Source organism: Anas acuta, chromosome 4 (assembly GCF_963932015.1).
Source record: "Anas acuta chromosome 4, bAnaAcu1.1, whole genome shotgun sequence".
Taxonomy (NCBI): Eukaryota; Metazoa; Chordata; class Aves; order Anseriformes; family Anatidae; genus Anas; species Anas acuta.
In genome coordinates, this window is record NC_088982.1 from 12284985 (window position 1) to 12306953 (window position 21969).

General features: G+C 39.2%; 1 protein-coding gene across 7 annotated transcripts in view; it reads left to right on the top strand.

Annotated features, from left to right (window-relative positions):
• Window positions 1–21969, top strand: part of PPP2R2C (protein phosphatase 2 regulatory subunit Bgamma) — a 186729-nt gene that overhangs the window by 158191 nt on the left and 6569 nt on the right. For all 7 annotated transcript variants that reach the window (XM_068679858.1, XM_068679864.1, XM_068679860.1 and 4 more), the window contains 2 exons: window positions 12767–12936; window positions 16931–17022. In XM_068679858.1, coding sequence (XP_068535959.1) covers window positions 12767–12936; window positions 16931–17022 — 262 coding nt within the window. The remainder of the gene's footprint in view (window positions 1–12766; window positions 12937–16930; window positions 17023–21969) is intronic.

Sequence of the window (21969 nt, forward strand, 5' to 3'; positions counted from 1 at the left end):
TATGTAAAGCCTGTAGCAACCTAAAGGGATATATATTTAGAAACGAGCAATCTGGGAAATCAAATATTTGCATGATCATCTCTCTAGTCCCTTCTCAGTGCATCTGGAGCCTCTTTACCATTGCTTTCTGCATGGTGCACATGCATGATCAGTACCCTACTCTCCTAGCTCAGCTTGACTTCACACCTTTCCTCATGACTGACATGACTTTTCAAATAAAATAGGTACAACTGAAGTCTCTATAAACCCTCATGTTCTGCATTGGAACCCTGCTTTCTTCACTCTGTCTCATATCACGATGATCTGTACTTCAGATGCTGCTCTGAGATTGTAATAGATACTTGTACATGTATTTTACGGAAGAAAGGTTCAATGTAAAACTGATTAAAAGTACCTGGATGCTGAGCATATATTGTGAACTTCTGGTTTTACTCTTTTTCCAGGCCCTTTGTTATCCAAATCTCTGTGGTCTGGCTAAAAACTGTTGCAGCTTTTGGAGGAAAGGCCCTTCCATTTCTACAAGTCTAGAGTGTGCCATGAATAATTACTGTGTTGTACTATATAAATAAATCACATGCTTAATATCTGTAGTGTAAGTCACTGACATAGGATGTTAATAAATTATAGTGTTCTTGAAGATTCTGGTTTGCTAAATTCAGTGGTGAAATCTCTCTGTTCTGCATTAGTGACAGCAACATTACAAGGTTTCCCTTATTAATCTTTCATGGCTCTGACATGGAAGAGACAAGAGACTTCCTCCATATCTGCTTATCCTTGGTGCCTATGCTGAGATTTATTAACAAGCTGCCAATTTGTGTGATGAGTTTTAATGGGACCTCTGTCCCTTAGAAAAACTGTCTCAAACCACCAAATCCATCCATAAGGTACTGAAAGAATATCAGGTCAGCAGCTGAGTTTTAAATGGTCATTGAGATACCGATAAGGTGTGATAGAATGTGTTGTTTTTCTAATAGACTACCTGGAACTGCTTCTTATAACACCTCTTCAATAGATCATGCAATTCTGGGTGAGCAATCAGAAGCAAAATATACGTGGCCATTACAAATGGATATCCAGGAAAGCCCAATCTGTAACTGTAGGAGAGATACATACATAATACTGCTCCATGTTATTATCAGACTTTGCAAGTAGTGGGAGATAATTCCATCAAAATATTCTGGAGAGAAGGAGAAAAAAGATGCATGTCCCTGCTTATTTAGAATATTAGAGGGATGGGAATAAGGATGAAAAAGGATGAAAAAGGGTGAAAATGTTCTTGCAGTCCACAGGGTTATAGGTAAAGATTTAAAATAGATATGAAAGTCAGACTCCAGCAGCAAGAAATAGGGAATTATTTAAATATTATGGGAAAATATTAATATTTAGATTAATATTGAAATTTTAATCTAAATAACATGGAATAAGGCTGTCTTTGAGGTATAATTCAGGCAATGTGTGGCAGCGCAATGCAGAAAGAAAGTATACTGGGACTCTCTGAGAGTAGCAAAACAAGGGAATCTAACAGCTGAAAAAGTATCACTGTTAGAGCAGTTATCAAGAAACATCCAAGAAGCAGAGGAACTACCCACTCTGTACTTAATTTGAGGAATTCAGCTAACAAGGAAGACAAGCTAAGGACTTGCAGTAAGTTTTGATGCAGTAAGACTCTCCTGACAAGCAATTTAAAGCACAACTGACTAACAAATAATTGCTAATTTGGTTTTGATCGTGCATGGAGACAATATTCTTCCAAACAGCTTGTAGACTAAATAGGTAAATACTGCTGTTTCAGCAAATCATCTAATAAAGCAGACAGTGAAAGAAAACTGAGCTTAAGCACATGAAGTCAAAAAGAAATGAAGAGCTTTTTCAGTAGTTCATCAGAATTACTAAACTCAGAATTAAGTGGAAAATGGAAACTTCATATTTATGCAACATGGAAATTTAAGTCACTCAAGTATAACTCTTATTGATATCCATTCTAATAGCCTTAATATCTCACAGTTATTGCATACTTCAGAAGATGTAATCTATTTAAATGTCATATGTTGCTTTAAGCTTTTTTTTTGTGTGTGTGTGTTCATTTCTTAATATATCTTTACAAATTAAAAATCTATTTCTAATTATCCATTACCCATGTGCAAAATTTACATCAACATATTTCAAGGAAGGAAGAGCTGCATTTTCCTGTTTATTCTTTCGTGTGGCATGGTGGTCTTTAAAATACCAACTTTGGGACTGTCCCTTACCTTATTTTTGAGCAGAGAAGCACTTAGAGATGACAGGCAATCCTAACAGTCTCTATACTCCTCCTGAAAGGTGCAAAGCATTTGAGCTTGTTCCTTCCCCAGTTCCATAGCATGAATAATCAATATCTTAACCATATAGACTGGTCTTCAGAGCAATGCAGGGTGAATCTGGGGTTTGGTTTGGGACCCAGATATGTGGTGGAATCCTCTCCTTTCCATGATTTTACTACATTTTTAAATGAAATTCATGCATGGAAGAAATGCCAGCCCCTCCACTAGGATAAATACCAGTATTCTGTTGGTCTGCCCTTTAACTGAATTTGGCTATTTTTTGTTGTTGTTGTTTATTTTTGATTTTAAACTTAATTCAGAGCTGCAGAAGCAACCAAAACAGAAATCAAAGAAAATATGCTTGAACATGTTGAATTTTAAAAGTTACATGAATGATATTTACTAACCTTTTAAGGGAGATTGCAATTACAGAGACAAGACAGCTTTCAGACCTCTGAGTGAATATGGATTATCTTTCATTTGCAACAGAGAACAACCAGATGCACAAAAAAGCCTGTGACAGAGTATCCCTGCTGGATTTGCTAATTAATATTGACCTTTCCAAATGAATGATGCTTATTGTATGACTGGAAGAGAGACAACTTGTTTTTCTTTTATGTGAGCTTTACATTGGAAATTCGCTTTTTATTTCTGCATCTGGTTTCATGTCAAGTTATCTGAGAGAGAGACAGCCAGCATTCTCCCTTTGTGCATTGAGAAGCTACTGTCAAAGTAATGTCCACTTCAGGCAAAATCTGCAAGGTTTCATGTGACAGGAGTGGAACTTATCTGAGCTTCCCTAATGATTCGACCACATGCTTTAATAAAAGTTTATTCTCCTTATCCCAATTATAGATTTATTTTTTAAGGATGCACTACAAAGACATGTATTCATTGCTGGTTTTATATCCACAATGAAAAAATGTTCCTGTATCCTGATAACTTTGTAATTATGACTCTCATAACAATCTATTATTCCAATTTCATACATACTAAACTAGAACCTGGACAGGATCCTTCTTTGTGCAGGAATCTCACTGAAATTTGGTAGAAGACTGAATTTAACATGAGCTCCAGAGTTTCCATTCTGCTCAGTTTGTGTGAATGTATAATAAAGACATTCGTAACATGGCTAATGAAAATTAGAAAATGCTTCTACAGAAATACGATTATGTCTGTATAACAGACATAATATTGTTATGCAAGATACGTTAAAATTAAATCAGAGTAAGAAAAAGAAGACTGATTTATGGACTTCTAGCTATCAAATAGTAAGAAGAAAGAGAAAAGCCTGAAGCAATGGTAAATGATTTATGATTGAAGAGGTGTTTCATTAACCCCTCTCCCCCAACCACACACAGATAAAGCAAATAATTGCTGTAAGACTGCTTTAATTATTCAGACTATTAAAATTCCCGTCTTGTTTGCTTAATTTTTTTTAATAGCAACAAATACTGCTTTTCCATGTCTCTTGAAACCAACATTATTCTTTCAAGATCCTGTTTCACCAGGGAAAGAAAACATTTATTGCTAACCTTATGTATCAAGATTGGAAAAAACTTATGCATGAATTTGGCTGTACAGGAGTAGTTTCATGTCCCATTACCTTCCATTGCGTTGCTCACAACACGTGGCATTAAACATGCACATAAGTCTTTGTGAGACTGAGGTTTAAAGAAGCGTGATCCTCCAGATTAGCTTCGTATTTTTTTCACTTCCTTGCTGTCTTTAGCACTATTTCTCTTTATTAACAAACTCACTGGCAAAGTTACATTAATAGAAGCAGCTCCATAGTGAAGCTCCCACCCACTGATCCTTAGCTATTGATCTGGCTTTGCCCTTCAGCACTAATGCACTGTCCCTTGTGGTTTGTGACAAGCTGCAGCAACTCACCACAGATGGTAAAACAGATTCTTAAATATTGATTTGGGGCTCCACTTTTTAAAGTCAGACTCTCTAGAGGTATTGATGAGAAGCCCAGTTTTAATAAGGGGTCATTGGATAAAGGAATGCGTTGCGGTAGGTGGAATTTTGGTCTTGAAGTGTAGGGATAGCTTCCAAAACTTACCCTTACTCAGAGAAGGAAAATGATGTGTAAATGAACAGATGCTCTCCAAATTTCATGAAAAGACATAGAAAATTGAAGTAATAAAAAAGGAAATATTTTTTTTCAGTTTAAAAAGGGATAAGCAAATACAGTGATCAGGCTATAATAATGTGAAATGTTAAGTAATTGTGGTTAGTTATTTATACTTCATGTCTAATCAGATAAATGTATTATAAATTGCTTATAAAAGTGGAGAAAAAAAATCCCATACATGTACATGTATATCTGTATTAATCCTCATAGAACAGAAAGGCAAGATTTTCACACTAGCAATATAGCCTGATCTTGAAAGAGAATTTCTGAAGGAGGTGAATATATGAGTGGATTGGCTTAATGCCAGACAATAAAAGACTAAGGGGTAGTGAAAAATAAATAGTAATGGTAAATCAAACTATTACCAAGAACAGCGACACTAAAAAGGCATAAAGAGACCATGAATTTCAAAGGGAGCCTTGCACCTGATTTGATTCACTCATAATAAACTCAGGAACTTTTTAGTACAAAATCCAAAAATAGATTTTAAATTGTGTAGAAAGACTATACCTGGGTAGACTAGAGGTCCTTCCAGCACTGTATTCTGGCTCTGCAATGTAACAAAAAATGTAAGACTAGAGAGAATGTACATCTATAAGCATTGTATAAGCATATACTAGTGCAAATGTATAAGCCCTTTGCAGTTTGCAATTGGAAACCTGGGGTTCAGATTCTTTAGCAAGAGTGAACTTATTTGCATTTAGCAGTGTTCAAATGGATTTTTTTTCCTTGAATTTGTGTGTTTACTTTTGAACCCATGTATAATTTTTACTGTTCCCAATATCTATCAGTAAATCTTCTCTAACTTAATAAGGCATAGTGTGGTCTGCTCCTGCCTGTTCTGTACTTGCCCCTTTGTAGTTTCCCTTGGTGACCCCTTAGTTGTTGACTAGAAGAGACAGTGTACAACGGGAGCTGTCCTTCCCTATTCATCCTCCCTGTGCCACAATTACAGACCTCTCAGAGCACTCTTTCCTAGGCTGAGGAGTCCCAGTCTATTTAGCCATTCCCTGCATGGGAGTTATTTGATGCTTTCGGTCATTGTTACTGCCTTTTATTGTCTTCTTCAGTCCCCTACCACTTTAGAGATACGACCAGAGCTACACATACCTCAGGATACGATCACATCTTGAATCTAAATGGCACCAAAAAAAAAAAAAAAAAAGAACTGAAAAGAAAAATGCTTTCTGTGTTGGAAAATAGTAAGAAGCAGAAAATAGTAGAAAGTGTTGTGGAGTTGAATGAATGTATTAGTAGTTTTATATAAGTTTCATGATATTTAGCTTAGGTTTTGTATACTAAGCTTTATGAAAGTAAATTATGAAATTGTGGGGCAAATCACAGCTGTCCTGTGGAGCGGTACTAATTTGCCATCTAAATGTATTATAGTTTTTACTAAGGTTTTCAGCTTAGAATCATATTTTATGGGAGACATTTCATAAGTATAACCATATAGTCCAGAAAGTAAGAATGTTTAAAAGTGTTTATCAGCTCTCAAGATAGTATATTGCTTCTTGTCTCTCTTTCAAGCTGCTGTGGCCGATCTGTCCAGAGGGGCAGAATTCCTTCATTTCCAAGAACGTTTTTCAGGATATTTCAAACAGTTAATGCAGCCATTTTAATTTGGGATCTGACTGCAGGAAAGGCTCAATTTAGGGAATAAATTGTTTGGCCTGGGATTGCAGCTCTTTTCTGTACTTACGAAACTTCAAGCCCACTGAGCAAATACCTGATCCACTGTACGTGTGTCTGGTTGAAATGCACCTACTGTTTGTGTAGGTATTATCTGTAACAAGTCCTTAATTCAACCCAACTGTGGGCCATTTGCATGCTTGGACAAAGAAAATTGTTCTCCCTCTCCTGTTCCAGCATCTTCCCTGGCTCTGGCATCTACAGTCCACTGCCCCCTCGTAAGTTCCCACTGCCTTTTTTCTGCTGTTCCCCAAACTGTCTTCACCAATTTGTGTGGCCCTTGAACAGGAGCTAGAGAATGTTCTACATCCTTTAGCTGTCTTTGGAGGGAGAGGGAGAGTTGTTTTTTCATGGTGCGAGATTTCTGGGTCCTTAAATCTAAGTAATGGCTCTTATAGGGGTGGGAAGTGACTGTAAAAATAGAGTCACTGCAATGGGCTTTTTTAATGGGAGAAGCAGTCAGCAGTGAGGAGTCAGTTGTCCAGTCTCACTTTTTCATCCAATTGTTTTTGAATACTAACAGTATCCTCTAGGGGAAAAAAAATAAATAAAAGCTTTTGAAAGTTATCCTTGTTCTTAAATAGAAAGAAAGTAGCTGTTTTTCTGTTATAGAGAATGGCTTTTTAAGGCCACTTATAATTTTATCCTATGAGTGATGGAATTTCTTATCAGCTCTGAAGCTGCTAAGCTTCCATCTTCAAGTTTTTTCTTTTCTTTCTTTTCAGATAATCACAAGTTCTGAAATATATGTAAGCATGATTCATCTTTAGTTTTCTTTTTAAATCTATTTGGCTTTGGCTTTGTAATAGAAAAAAAAAAGTTGTTTTTATCTATAGTTCTGCTTTTGGCTGGCAGTAACAGAAATTTTCAAGGTTCATATCTTTGTGCCTTAAGGAGTACGCAGTATTATCACGGTCTTCTCCCTTGCAAGCTCTCTTTCTCTCTTTGTTTTGTTTACTGATATTTCACAGTAAACCCTTTCAGTTATCATCAAGTGCTCAGGCCTTGATAACAATTTTTTTTTTTCCAAACCTTGTACTCTGCGTTTCTCCCCTTTAAAAGCGATGGAAGATTTGTTTAACTGAATACAGTTAACATTTCTTTTATCCCATCAATCCATTATACCCTTATAAATTCCTGTAGAAAATAAAAAGTAGCGCCAGATAAACTTTCATTATATTAGATAGATAGCTTTTCTAACCCCTGCCCCATATTATCTCAGATACTGTTATTGCTTTCCCTTTAAATAGATCTTTCTTCTTTGTGCTTTGAAAAACATTATTCACATTTGAATTTGGGAACCATCTGCCTTGCATCAGCGTTGTGAGGAGCTCATGGTTTTATTTCAGCCAGGTAAAAGAAAGAAGGTAAGAGGAAAAGGGGAAGTGAGGAGTGTTGAAGATTAAGTTGAGGCATTAGCCAAGGGGTCCTCTAATATAAAGTAAAGGAGTATGCATATTCCTTGTCGAGGAATACAGGATTGTGTGTGCTATTTTGGATTGTGACACTGCACCCACCATACGAGCCATTTTTAGCATTATTATTTTTTAAAGTTCACATATGCCAGAATTTATACCCTGCAATGATTAAACCTCAGGCCAGCAAACAAATTAGTAATTTTCAGTGGTACTGCAGTCTGGAGATCCCAATGACTCCATCAAAAATGTGTGCCTTTGGAAGAAGAACCAACAAATCACAGAGAAAAACCTTTTATGAGAGCATGAGCTGTTATGTTTTCTGAGGCTGAAGTTACATTTTGGCTATTGCTGGGGTGATGGCTGGTTGGCTCCTAAAATATCATTTAGCTACAATCTACCCACTGCTCTTCAGCAGAGTGTGCACGGTGATGCTGTTTGATTTATCACTTCCCTGTGTTGCTAGCAGTTTGATATCCCTCCTTCATCTGCCACAAGTATGTATTTGAGAAATTGGAATATTGTACTGCAGTAAAATGTAGCTAGTGGAGCTGAAGAGGAAGGCAGTACCAGTGATACCTGGTCTCTTTCCAGACCATTGAAATGGGATTTCAAAGCATTTTTCACCCCTCATGGACCTTGTGGTTTGTATGATGTGTGTTGAGAGGAGTGAGAAATTCCACTCTACATGTTATCAGTAGTTTTGGCAATTAAAAGAAAAATAAGAAACAATATGCTTAAGAAAGGTTACATTTGCATGTGCATTTTGTCAGCCATTAGTTCTTGTTTAGAATTTAACTTAAAGATTAGGGTTATTTGTTCTTTATTGGATGTGTCTTGTCCAAACCATATACCTTCCAGGTCTGTGTAATCAGGGCCATGTTAAACCAAATGGGAAGTTTCAGTGGCAGCACCTATGACACCCAGAGTGCAACTCATCAGCTTGATGAGAACCCTGAGTGTCAGTAGGTACTGCCCAAGCCATCTGCTTTTAGCCTTTGTCTGGAAGGGAAGCTGAGAGAGATGGACATTCCCACCCACCCTAGCTGTTCTTGGCTTTTTTCTTTCTTTTTCTTTTTCTTTTTCTTTTTCTTTTTCTTTTTCTTTTTCTTTTTCTTTTTCTTTTTCTTTTTCTTTTTCTTTTTCTTTTTCTTTTTCTTTTTCTTTTTCTTTTCTTTTTCTTTTTCTTTTTCTTTTTCTCTTCTCTTCTCTTCTCTTCTCTTCTCTTCTCTTCTCTTCTCTTCTCTTCTCTTCTCTTCTCTTCTCTTCTCTTCTCTTCTCTTCTCTTCTCTTCTCTTCTCTTCTCTTCTCTTCTCTTCTCTTCTCTTCTCTTCTCTTCTCTTCTCTTCTCTTCTCTTCTCTTCTCTTCTTTTTCCTTTTCCTTTTCCTTTTCCTTTTCCTTTTCCTTTTCCTTTTCCTTTTCCTTTTCCTTTTCCTTTTCCTTTTCCTTTTCCTTTTCCTTTTCCTTTTCCTTTTCCTTTTCCTTTTCCTTTCTTCTTTTTCCTTTCCTTTTCCTTTTCCTTTAAAAAAAAAAACAAAAAACAGCGATTGTAGACGTGTGCATATATTTCTGCACAATAAATGCATACCTTGGCAGTGCCTTTTGTGTCCACTGTTGCTAAAGAGAGTCTCCACATATTAGGTCAGAGCAATTCAAGGCATGCTAAGATATTTTTTAAGTGAGTTGAGAGCTCATTAAGCAGATGGCAGCTCCTTTTGAGAAAGAAGTGGCATATTGTTGTGCTGCAGACTTTCTTCAGGATCCAGGAAAAGAGTGCTCTGGCAAGTATTCTTCACCTGACCCATCCTTCTTCCCAAAATCTGGAATTACTTCTGTGAAAAGCTACCCTGGTCTTTGATTTATGAGCAGAAAGGCATGCAGAAAGGGACTGAGCATGTTTATTTCCCTAAGCTGACTTCCCAACTTCCTCAAGGCTCTGCCTGTGGAGCGAGGAGCAGGAATGATGTCTGCCTTAGAGGCTTCTCTTCAGCATTGGCTGTGTTCAGAGACAAATTCAGTTTCCCTCTGTAATCCTCTGGCATTTCTCTGTTCTCCAGCACCTGCCATCAAGGTCATATTTAAGTCTGAGCAGTGCCATGTGAAAGCTGAGCACACTACTCCATTTGTGAGTTCATCAGTTGGCAGCTGGACAGGTAGCTTCATCTTTCATGTCATAAGCACTGAGAATGCTTTCAATAACAATATTCATGAAAATTAAATACCCTTTTTATGATAAAAGTTACTTATTAAGAAGTTAATAAGAAATTAATTGAGGAGTGTAATAGAATTTGTAATTGAATCTCTTTAAAGTTCACATTCCAAATTCTAGTCTAACAAGATCTGCTTAGATAGAGAAAAGTCCGCTCAGTTTGTCTTGAGCCTTGGGTACTGATGGTCCCCTGGTGTAAGAGCAGCCTCCCCAGGGTAAATATAATCTGCAGTGAGCAGGCTGTGTGTTTCCAGTGCAGTCTGGCAAACCTGACCTTGCGGACAGTGGGCTAGCACCACGTTGCCTCTTGTCAGCTTGAAGAAGCCAGGGTTGAATTTGTATTGCCTGCCTGAACTAGAGGCTTGGTTACCTGGTCTTCGCTGCTGTTCTGTCTCCACTTAGCTTTTCTTAGCCAGACTGAACTTCCAATATGGATTTTTGCAGTCTATGTGTACCTGTGTGTTGCTGCTAAACCAGAAATAGCTAAGGGTTGTGGGTGCTCTCTGTCACCTTCATTTCCTGAGGCCAGTGCCTTGATCTGAGTGCTCAGCCACACACTGCTAGTTGCTGTGCTTTCCCTGTGTCACTGGGAGTCACTCCCTAATTTCCTTTAACAATTTTCCTGGTTTGGTTATGCTGACTGTATGGGCTGTCTGCAATGACTTTCCGCCTCTAAAATTGCTACCTTTTTTTCCATAGTGATACAGGGCTTTCATGCCTGCAGTAGGTTTTGTGGTTTAATTAATCTGTCTTTCTAATACTTACTGTGGTAAGGCTAGAAAAGCAATACACAGTGCAGATAAGTTATGAAATTGTTTAATCTCATTAATTAACAAAATACAGAGCGTCCAGGTACAAATATTACTCCTCTCTAATCACTGGGAGTTGGATGAGACATACAGAGCTGAGAAAATATATCTAAGCTGTAAATGAAGGTGTAGTTCAGTGTTTTTTTTTTTTTTTTTTTTTTTTTTCCCTGGCTTTAATAGCAACTTCACATCATAATTAAGAGGATGAAATTCCTGCCAGCCAAGTGCATAGTTTGGACAGATTAAAGGGAAGAGGTATGAGAAATGATAATTGCTCTGTGCTCGTCAGATTTCTATTGAAAATCTGACAGGATAATTGCAAAATATCTGCTTTGCAGAATGTCTAGGCAAATTTTTAAAGAGCTATTTAAAGTTGTTCGTTTACAGTCTGTCTGAAAAGTTTTTCCCCCCCGTTTCGAAGTACATTGCCATCTAGATGTGTTGTATGTGTTCAAATATAGACCTTATTCTCATGTGCATGCCGGGCTGCATTCCACTGCCCACCCCCAAAGAAAATTGCCCATAATTTTTTGCATTACCCCACATGCTTCGCCCACATACTCACCCTTAGCTTTCTGCTGAACATTATCTCACCTGACAGAAACTGGAACCTTCTTGCTTTCAACAGTCTGAATCATAGCCGTAGATAAATGAACTGAGAACAAATATTCCAATGGACTACACAAAAACATCTGTTTTGACTGACAGCTGAAAGTTTTTCCACTTTCAGCACGTTTTCATGTGTCATCTAATGGCTTTCCTTCACCTGCTTTTGAAACTTGGAAGTGACACTCACCAAATTGTCAATTTTCAAATAATATTCTAAAAGTAGAATATTCTAGAACTGCATTGATTTTACTGATAACTGAAAAATCCTGAAATTCTGACTTTCTGCTAAGCTTCACCATATGAGATCATTTGCCTTGCTGGGCCTGCAGAAAGATCAACAGAAGTGCTCTAGGCTCCTGGTAGGAGTTAAGGAATTAATGTTCACTTCAACCAACAGGGGGACCTGACACCAGTAGCACCCCTTTCCTGTGGGTGCCTCACTTTCCGACTCTTCCAGAGCTAGAGTTAATGCAGGTTTCTGGGGGAAGGATGGATGAAGAGAACTAGTTAGAAATGGGTTTGTATAGCTGATGAAGTGGGGTCTAGTAAAACCAGTTGTTTCAAGTTCCTGCGATTCATTGTGTGTCATCGAGTATCATTATTATTATTATACACAGTTGAATAGGGATGACTAATCTCATAGAATCACAGAATATCTCAAGTTGGAAGGGACCCACAAGGATCACTGAGTCCAACTCCTGGCTCTGCATGGGACCACCCAAAAATCAGACCATATTTCCAAGAGTGGTGTCCAAACACTTCTCGAACTCATGTAGGCTTGGTGCTGTGACCGCTTCTAGCTACAAGAGCTAAGCATCCCCGTATGGAATACTCCAAGCAATATTTCATGATCCCCTGCCTTGTCGGATCGTGCAGCACACGGAGCAGTTAACCAGAGCGTGCAGTGAATTTAGTGCTTCCCAGAACTGTCAGCTACTGCACGTCAACTAAACAGCTCATGTATGCACATGGTAAATCACTGTCTGTTCCCTGCTCCCTTTATTGGAAGGAGGTAATTGTAGCTTGCAATTACTGCTCAAAATTCTCATGTTTAGTCTCTGGTGCCCTCAGACAGGAGCTGTGAGGTGCCTGCAGACAGGCCAGCTGGTTCTGGCAGGCAGGGCACGCTTTGAGTAACCACCCTTCCTGGGGATGCCAAGGCTGTTGTGAGACCACATGGACACCTTTCATGTGTCGGAGCCCCTGAATTTTCTTTGTGTGTCAGGAAACAGAATGTGGGGACCCCTGGGAAGGTGACCGTGGATGAACTGCCTTGCTGTTCCGTAGCTGTAGTCAACTAACTGGTATATTTATGGGATTTCCCAGAGTGATGCTGTGGGAGCATAGTGATAAGGTTAATTATTGTAAAATTCAAAGCTTACTGCTTGTATTTTTATATAAAGATAAAGGAAGCTTTATATAACGATAAAGGAAAAAGGATGAAGGTGCTGTACATATAATTAATTCTGTATCATGTGCATCAGTACACTGGATTACCTTGTTTCACAAGAAATACACAGCACAGATTGTGTAACAAAGCATTTCTTCCACAGAATTCTAATTTCTCTCTTGCTTCTTTTTCTTTAAACAGTTTATGAAGAACCAGAAGACCCCAGTAACAGATCGTTTTTTTCAGAAATTATCTCTTCAGTGTCAGATGTCAAATTCAGTCACAGCGGTAGATATATGCTAACAAGAGATTACCTCACTGTCAAGGTTTGGGATCTGAACATGGAAACAAAGCCTGTGGAAACATACCAGGTAGGTGTCTCCTGCTTACTGAAATGTAAAAATAGAAAAACTTCTTGCTGAAGGTTTTCCCAAACTTCTCACAGCTTGGTCTGAGGAGCACATAGTTAAGAGCTGCTAATCAAGAAGATTAAAATCCTTATAGTGGCATCCTTGTAGTTGCAAAAGGGCAACTTCAGCATTAGTAAAGATGTGTAACTCCTAGGGAGTCAGAGTAACTGTGGAATGGGCTCTTGAAAAAAACAATGCTTTCAGCAAGGGAAATCATCTCGTCACTTTGGCATCCGTTTTCAAATGATGTATTCCACTATTAACATTTAAAAGAAACTGAGGAAAGGATTTTGCAAATTGCTTAGCATTCTGGTCCCTCTGGGACTGCTGAGAGTTTACACCTTTGTCATTTCAAAACTTCTTTTTAAACCTTTATCTACGCATTCTTCCCTTGTGTCTAGTTCTAGAAGAGATCGTTGTTAAATCCCAACATTGCCACTGACACAGCGATTTGTGAATGCCAGACAGACACATCTGGTTGCCTGAATTCATTGTGATATTATCCAGACAAAATGCCAGTGGCTCCAGCCAGTGCTGAGCTTGTACTCTGACATCTGTTCTAGTTGGCAACAGAGGTCTGAGCTTACATTTTTAACTTTGCTTTGAAGAGGGAAAATATGTCTGTGACACAGAAAATGCTTGGTATGAAAATGCAATGAGAAAAAAATGTTAGGATGCCTGCAGAAGAGTATGCAAAGCAGGAAAAATATCATTCATCTAGCTCATACTGCTTACGCAGGGACAGTGCTGCAGTACTGATGGAGCAATCCCTGTTTTCTGTCCCCTTGTGTCTATAAAATGACAGGTGGGGTACAGTAGTTCACAGTAGCTATTATTAAGGTTATTTTTCAAATAACATGGAAGGATACTTTAGTGGTAGAAAATGTCAAAACAACCAAAATTTGACGTCAGTAACATTGAAGGTGTTTATTAGCTAGTGTTTAGTAGACAAAGTGGGCACTGTTTTTCAGTACACCCATTGTATTTCAGTGGACGCTACTCAGTGTGTCTCCTGTTAGCACTGAAAAATCGGAGCCTGTGTACCTTTAAAACTACAGAATTGGTTTTGCTCTGAAAATGGCCATACTTATAATACTAAATGTGTTAGAAATGTTGGTGTGCTGTAAAAATGGAGTGGGAGGGTAAGGGTGAGTCTGTTTTATGTAACAGAGTTGTATCTCAGATTTTTAGGAACTTAGGTAATACATTATTTTATACTTTTGCTAATGGATTGGGCATTCTCCCTGGAGAGGAATAGCTAGTCAAGCCAATCTGTTTGTCTTGACTTTGACATCTGCTTTTATTTCCTCATGTAGGTAGCCATGTAATGAGGTGGCTACCTTTAAACCAGTCTGACACCCAACAGTGGGGCCAATTAAAAAGTTATGTTTCTCCATGCTGAGATGCTGAAAAAAATATGATGTAAAATTTTCAGTACTGTTTATTATAGTCAGCAACTTATGAAAAACAGCAAGAAAACCTTGAAAATATAACTGTGTTCTGGCTGCTTTACTTTAACCAATAGATTGCCTTTCATTCTCAAGTACCTGTGCAGTGCCTTGACAAGTGCTGTAGCTGACTGAAGGAGACCTCAGAGCTCAGAGGCCGTAGGCACAGGACTGTGTAGGATTCACACAGTCCAACTGCTCTCAGCAACCTTGAACTATGAACATATTCATAGCTGATAATAGCTTGATCCACTTTTGGCGAGGTTTATTGTGTAGGGATTTGGACTAATGTGTCACTTATCAGCACAATTCCTGATAGTGAATGTGCAGCCCCAGTGAAACAGCTCCCCACGTAGTCATATCGCTGTGTGATTCTGGAACACAATATGACTAGATAATTCCAGGAAGGTCTGACCTGAAACAGTGCAATGAAAAAAAGGAGGATGCCTGGGGTGATCGGTTAGGAGTGAATTTGATTAGGATTCAGGTATTATTTATATGTGGTAAGAACAATATGTACAGACAAAGCAAATCTGAGTTTACCTTCAATCTGTAGTGGCAGATGAACATGAAAACAAAGTGAAAATTAAGTGTTTCCTCCAGTTAGTTCTCCATAGTCTCTGAGGGTCTGAATGTGGTCAAATGTGGTAATCAAAGGGTAAACGTAGAGAGTAAGCTGATTATCCCTGGCAGCAGTGCAAGTTAGCAAGGGCAGTCAAGAAAAAGGACCTGAGACCTTAAAGAAATCAGACAACTGCAAGAGAAACTGCAAAATGCTTTTCAGTAGAGCAGGTAGAAAGGCACAGCTCTAAGCTGTGGTATCGGACGCTCCTTGCACAGGGTGTGTGCATGATGGTGGTCATGACAGATGGCTGCTGGAAATGGTGAAGGGGAAGACCTGGAAATGGCAGTCTGTGAGGCAAAGGAGATCTACTTCCTTGGCCTGCTTTACCCAGCCTTGCTACTTCTTCCAGGTCTTGGGAGCTTACAAACATAATAATGGAAAATACTCCAGTTCTGTAACAAATTACGTGGGTAACACACACAAAAAAAGCTTTAAGTAAAGAGAAAATGGAAGGATTTAATTACAGGGGGTACAAGAAACTGCATCAGTTCTCCATGTTCTGAACTTCTGAAAGTGTTCTGACCTATTGGAGTAAATGCATGTAGTTGTGAAATGTTTGAAATGTTTTATTTGCATCTACCATATGCATATTAAGACATTATCTGTTGATATACAGCTTAGTGTTCACTCTCCTATTGCTGAAAATTGATCCATAACTAAAATGTTTAGTCCTTCATAGCCTTATGTTACAAATATTCTTGATAAACTTTACAATTTTGATTCTGAAGGTGGTTTAGTTTAAATAAAATATTAGCGAAGGGTCATTGTCCTTACTCTGGTCTTGGTAGAAGTTCCTAGCAGAAATGTCTAAGCCCTCAGGCCAGAGGAAGATGCTGAGCATGTAATGAAAGGACCACAGTCAGGAAACCCTAATTCAGGTGGTGCTGAGCAGGAGCAGTCTGCCAGGACACAACAGCTGGTACCTCTGTAGCCAGAGCTCAGTAATGCCCTTGGCTGTCCTACTGGTGTGTGTGCTCCTAGAAGTCATCCACACAGCTTGGTGTCACAGTTTCCACAACAGCTAGAAGAAAACATCAGGAATGAAAGTGCGTTAGTAAATTCTCCTGTGCAGGGATTTTCTAGCTCATTATTTCCCTGAGAAATTAAAGCAATCATCCAAAAGGAAAACTAATCAAATCCAGCAAAGGGATGGAACAGTTTGCATGAGATTTGTCTTTTCCTGATAACCCTTGCTCATCAGAGGTATATGTATATAGCCCAGAGGAGAGGTCTTCTACTGGTTAATCTCACTATTCAAGTAGGTATGTGAAAATTTACAATTTTGTTCTTAAGTCTTAGCCAAATATGAAGTATCCTTGGGCTAAATTAGTGTTATAATTTGCAGCCTATGCATCTGCAACCTTATACAGGATTATGCTTCCGAAATACCTTACCCAAATGTATGTGTTACCATACACTACAGGTCCTTTTAATAGAGCCAGGTTCTTTCTGCTGCAAGAAGTGATAATCCACTTATCTTGGAATATGACATTTTTGTTACAATTTAAATTAGATTTCTTGCACATTAATTAGCACATCTAGGGTATCAGCTGGTGAAACGTCTTTGGGAATTAGGCTAGCATTGAGAAAATCACCCAAGCAAGAAACAAGTGTGTTGGGGAGGGGTGGTCTGCAGCCTGCTGAGTGAGGTATGCTTTGTGCCTTCCTGCAACAATAATTCTGTAACACCTGGTTAATTGGGTTGAGGGATGACGCAGATAGCTTCTTTAGAGTTTAAACACAGTATCTGCTGCAAAGTTACCAATCTGTGCAGCATATTTCAAAAGCGAACGTGGGAGACAAAGCAGAGATCGAGGGATTGGTTTGGGAGTTTTGTTTTGCTTTGTTTCATGAATAACAGCAGTTGTTTTCTACAAAACAGGTCCATGATTACCTTAGGAGCAAGTTGTGTTCCCTCTATGAAAACGACTGCATCTTTGACAAGTTTGAATGTGCATGGAATGGATCGGACAGGTAATCCACCCTTATGTACATCATTGTCTTCATTTAGCAAAAGCACTCCCATATGATGGAGAACAATCAGAAAATAAAGTATTATATGTGGTTATTTTCCACATAAATTTATAACCCTACATATCAGTGTTGAGGCTGATAAAGGGTGTGTGGATATTGGTGCAGCTTGGTCTCCAACCTTCTTGTTGGTCTTGGTTCTCATGCCTTAGGGGAAAAAAACTTCAAATTCAGTCCTTCTTTCACCAAAACTGTAAGTAGGCTGCAAGAATTAAAATGAATGCTGCTAATTTAATTTACACTGCCCCACCAATGCACTAAGGAGGCTTGTGTGATCCTGCATTTACACAGGAGCTACTACAGACACCCAGTTCATTTACTAGAAATGGGGAGAGGGGACAGGCAGTCACAGGGACCCACTGATGCTCTGCCACCTTCCCCGATTCTTCCAATGCCTACCCCTTGTCAGAGCATTCCCTTTCCTTATATTTACTCAAGATATCCAAGACATATCTTGTTGGATATTTTCATGAGAGATACTAGCACAACGAGTGAGAGAGGGGATTAAATTTGCCAGTACCCTAATCCTAGCAAATAGAGGTGGTACTTTGGGGAACAGGAATATTGCATGGGAAGAACTGAGCAGCCTAGAGGACCAAGACAATAAAAATGGATGAAATCCAAGAGTATGATGCAAGGTGAGGATTTTAGTTGACAAAAACCACAAACCTTCATCTTATCAGTTGGAAACAACTCACAGGGACATTCATACACTAGGTGGCTGTGGAAGGGATTAGCTGACTACAGGATGCATGTGAAAGAGAGCACATGAGCCAATTTAAATGGCACACAGTGACTCCAGTCTCTGCAGAGTTTGAAGCCAAGCAGCAAGTGCAGCTGATCAGTTTGGCACTCACATAGAGCCTGGAACTATGCCTTCAACTCACTTAGCCTTGCATTTGGGAAAAACAGTCCATCTCGTTGCACGTGAAGCAGGTCTGCCCCCCCCCCAGGCTGCGCAAGGACTGTGAGGCAGAGCGTGGGGCAGCTGTGACAAAGGCAAATGTGATCCTTGGGTGGGTAAGACTGGGATATCCAACAGAGAGGGGAGCAGTGCTGATGTTGTGTTGGGATCTTACTGAAAGACCTTTGGACTACAGTTACACATTTGTTGTCCCTCATCTTCAAGACAGATAAGCTAATCAGGCAAATGGACAGCTGCTCTGAAGAGAGGAGGGGGAGAGTTTGTTTTGGATCAGCCTGGCAAAAGAGGAGCCAAGATTATACTTGCTTCTATTACATGCATCAAGGAGGTATATGTAGAGAGGAAGAGGATCTGGCTGAACTAAATGCTAATGTTAATAGCACAGGCGGTGATTACTGCTTGGGTCTATGTGGGGCCTACTTGGTAGTTTGCTCCTACTGGAAATACCAAAATAAAAGCCTTTCTTGAAAATACAGGTGAGGCTGATCCCTGGCACTAAAGAACCACTGAATCAAATCGTTCAGATATTTTGAAACTTCAATAAACACTCAGAGGATTTCATGTCCTTTCAGACCGTTTTGTTTTTCCTTAGTGAGAATTCCCAATGTGTCATGCAGGATGGGCAGCTACATGTTCACAGGCTTAGGGTCTTTCTCTTGTAGTTGAATGAAGTACTGCCATCCACACTGACAAGTGAGACCCCTATCCAGATAGTTGGTAGTAATAGAAATTTTATTCAGTATCAGGATTTAAAATGAGTGTAATATTTTAGTTCCTACTTGACAGATCAGAAAGATCGACATAGTGAGTAATTATTAAGTGGGAGCCTTACACTGTGAGAGCTTAATTTGTTGTACTGCCCAAGCGTTGGGGGGTTGTTAGTCTTGCACAATTACCAGATCTGTCACTAAGCACAACACACTGCTCTTGATTGTAAGAAACTGTTGAGTGGAGTAGCTGGCAACATTTGACAAAGGATAAGGGCTCACTTTAATTCAGTTTTCTTTGTAAGAGTCAAATATATTGGCACTGATGTTCATCTCTTGAGGTGAGGAAATTCTTGTTCACTGTTCTGAGCTTCTTGCTTCTGTGCTTGATGAGTATTTTATTGTTTTGCTACACACTGCAAGATTATTTTGGTTTTGGTGGATTGTGATTTAAGTTATATTTGGGTACCAGTAAACCTTAAAGAACAGTTCATTTTAATAGTAAAGTCACTTCATTTGGTCCTTTCGGTATGTATTTTTAAAAAAGACCTACTGTGAAAGTTAAGCAATAACCATTAACAACAGTACTCATAAGAGATGCTGTACTATATTTTATATTTATATTTATAACATAAATATATTTATGTTTATATAATATTTATTTATTTATTATTAAAATATATTTATTTTTATATTTATAACATTAATTCATATACATAACACTAGTAATTGCATTTCTAAACTTGGTATTTTTATCTTTTGCAGACTTTAAAGTTACAATGACAAATTAAAGTGACAGGATTGTTCGGTTAAAAATGAAAGCGTGTTTATTATTTAGCAGAAAATATTTCTCATTAATGTTGTCATTATTAAGGAGTTAATCTAGGCTATGATAGAACCCGATGGTGAGGCCATTTACAAAAAAAAAAATCAATGTACGTGGGCTCTGATTAGAACGTGATTGATGCTCAGTTACTCCAATGAACAGGAACTAATACGATCAGACAGACCCTATCTCATTTGCTGAAGGGCACATTAATCACTAGGTACTTGGGCAGGAACTGTGGTCAGGGAGGGAGTCAAGCAGGGGTCTTACAGTAATTCAGGCAGATGAGCACATATTATCTATGGTGGAGTATATTACACTAAAATTATGTCATCTTTGTTATGTATACATCTTTATGTGACTATGGAGAATGTGTGAGCTCGGCTTTGTACACCAATTGCATTTAGTCCTTCCATTCACTTCCAAAGTCAAGTTTTTCAATAAGGACCCACAAAACCCTTCTCGGTGCCAACCATACCCCTTCTGTATTTCAGTTTTACCTCAAAACTTAGCACTTACAGAGCTGTTGGTGTGTTACAGAAGAACCAAGTAAAAGAAAAAAAGTGTAGTATATTCTACATGGTAGTAAATGAATACCTTAATTACTATCTTTTTTTAAAGATTTCAAATGAATGGGTGTATGGGAACCCTTCCAGGGAGGCTTCTGAATGCCATTGTGATAAGTGATATGCTGTAAGCAGATGAATGAAGTCACGTACAGCTGTTCAGTCAGCCCTTTCCTACTGAACTGTCAGTCATCCCAGTGAAAACCCGTCAGCCTTCACTCCAATCAGGCGGGATTGGCAGGTCCCAGTGCACCAAATGTTAACCATTTATTCCCGTCTGGCAGCACGCTCCGTGCTGGGGAGCTAGAAGATATCATTTCACTATCAAGGCTCAGCACATCAAATATTAGCTTGGAAGGACTCCGGAATCCCTGTTCTTATTTGCAGTGTTATCCCAGCCAACTGTCTCAGGGTGTTGCAGTTCTGACTCTCAAGCTTTTCCATCACATATCCCCAGCGAGTTTAAAGAAGCTCCTTTAGGATGTGAAGTCAGTTGCTTCACTCAGTGCAGGATACAGTAAAATTGCCCAGTAAAACCACCCCATAATGACTAGTCTAGTGGTGAAAGGAAACTTGTTTGCAGCAGTGCTCCTTCCTTTCCCTTCATTGTAATAAATCTCATTATTTATTCCCATGAAAAACATTTTGAAGAGTTTTCCTGGGACAAATGCTTTCTTCTCATAAGATCACGTGATTGCCACAAAAAGGTCTGTCGGGCTTTGCATAGTAGTCCCAGAAGACTGCAGATGTGCTATTCTGCGCTGGCAGGTGTGGAGTTCTTGCAAATGTAGGGCTCAAAGGGTAACTGGAGAGGGGGTTTCAGGTCAGAGAAATGTCCCCTTCCTTTGCTCCTGTGCAGAGACTTACTGCAAGGTCTGGAGACAGAGGTACCCCAGTCCTCAGTGACTGATACATCTGATGAAATTTCAATGCCTAATCAATATTGTGGAAAAAAAATGCACTGCGGTTGTTGAAGTGTTGAAGGCCTATTCAGATACTCTTGAGGTTGGTGGAATAGGAAATGTGTTGACCTTCCAATAGAAGCAGAATGTTTAAGAAAGGAAAGCTACGTACCAAAATATTGAAAGCCGGATGTTTTATGGTATCAAGGTGCTTAAAGATGCTGAAGACATCAGTAGTTGCTATGGTGCTGCTGTAGACCCTAAAACTCTGGCCCTAAATGAAACCCTAGAGGAACAACTACTGGTGTCATGCAAAATAAAATAGTTCTCAGTAGATAAATGTCTGCCCGTTTAGGTCTGTGTATTCTTCTTGCAGTGCAAGTGGGAGGAACTTCTAGTCTCAAGTCCTTTGCTCCAGAAACTTGTAAAGATGGGGAATTTATGATTATATATTTTTTTAAATAATAGAGTTTACCTGAAATATTACTGGCTACTGGATCAGCAGGGTATGGGTGAAGAAACCCCTGCCCAGTGGGCACTGGTTTAAGAGGCAGCAGTTAGTGTTGTGCTGATTTGAAGCAGCCCCTCCTGCTGCAATGGGCTCCAGTTCCTGGGATTTTGTGCTATGGTCCTCAGGCCCTGTGCTCTGAGTGCCCAGCTGTCCTGCTTTCAGTTAGGACAGAAAAACCAGGACACCAGCTCAAAAGCAGATTACACACATGTTGCACATAGAAGTCTCTTTTACAGCCCATGGCAAGAATTCATGTGGAACAGATGAGCAGTTGGGCATCTCCCTCCCTGCACCCCCTGGTGAGCTGGTAGGCTTTGTATGGCCAGACAGGCTGTGCTGATCTCCTAGCACCCTGACACTTCTGGGGCCACTGCTACCAATCTTCTGCCAGATTCAAGGGCACAGGAACCACTCATTTGTACCTGCTGAGAGAGGAAATCTGCCCATCTGCTG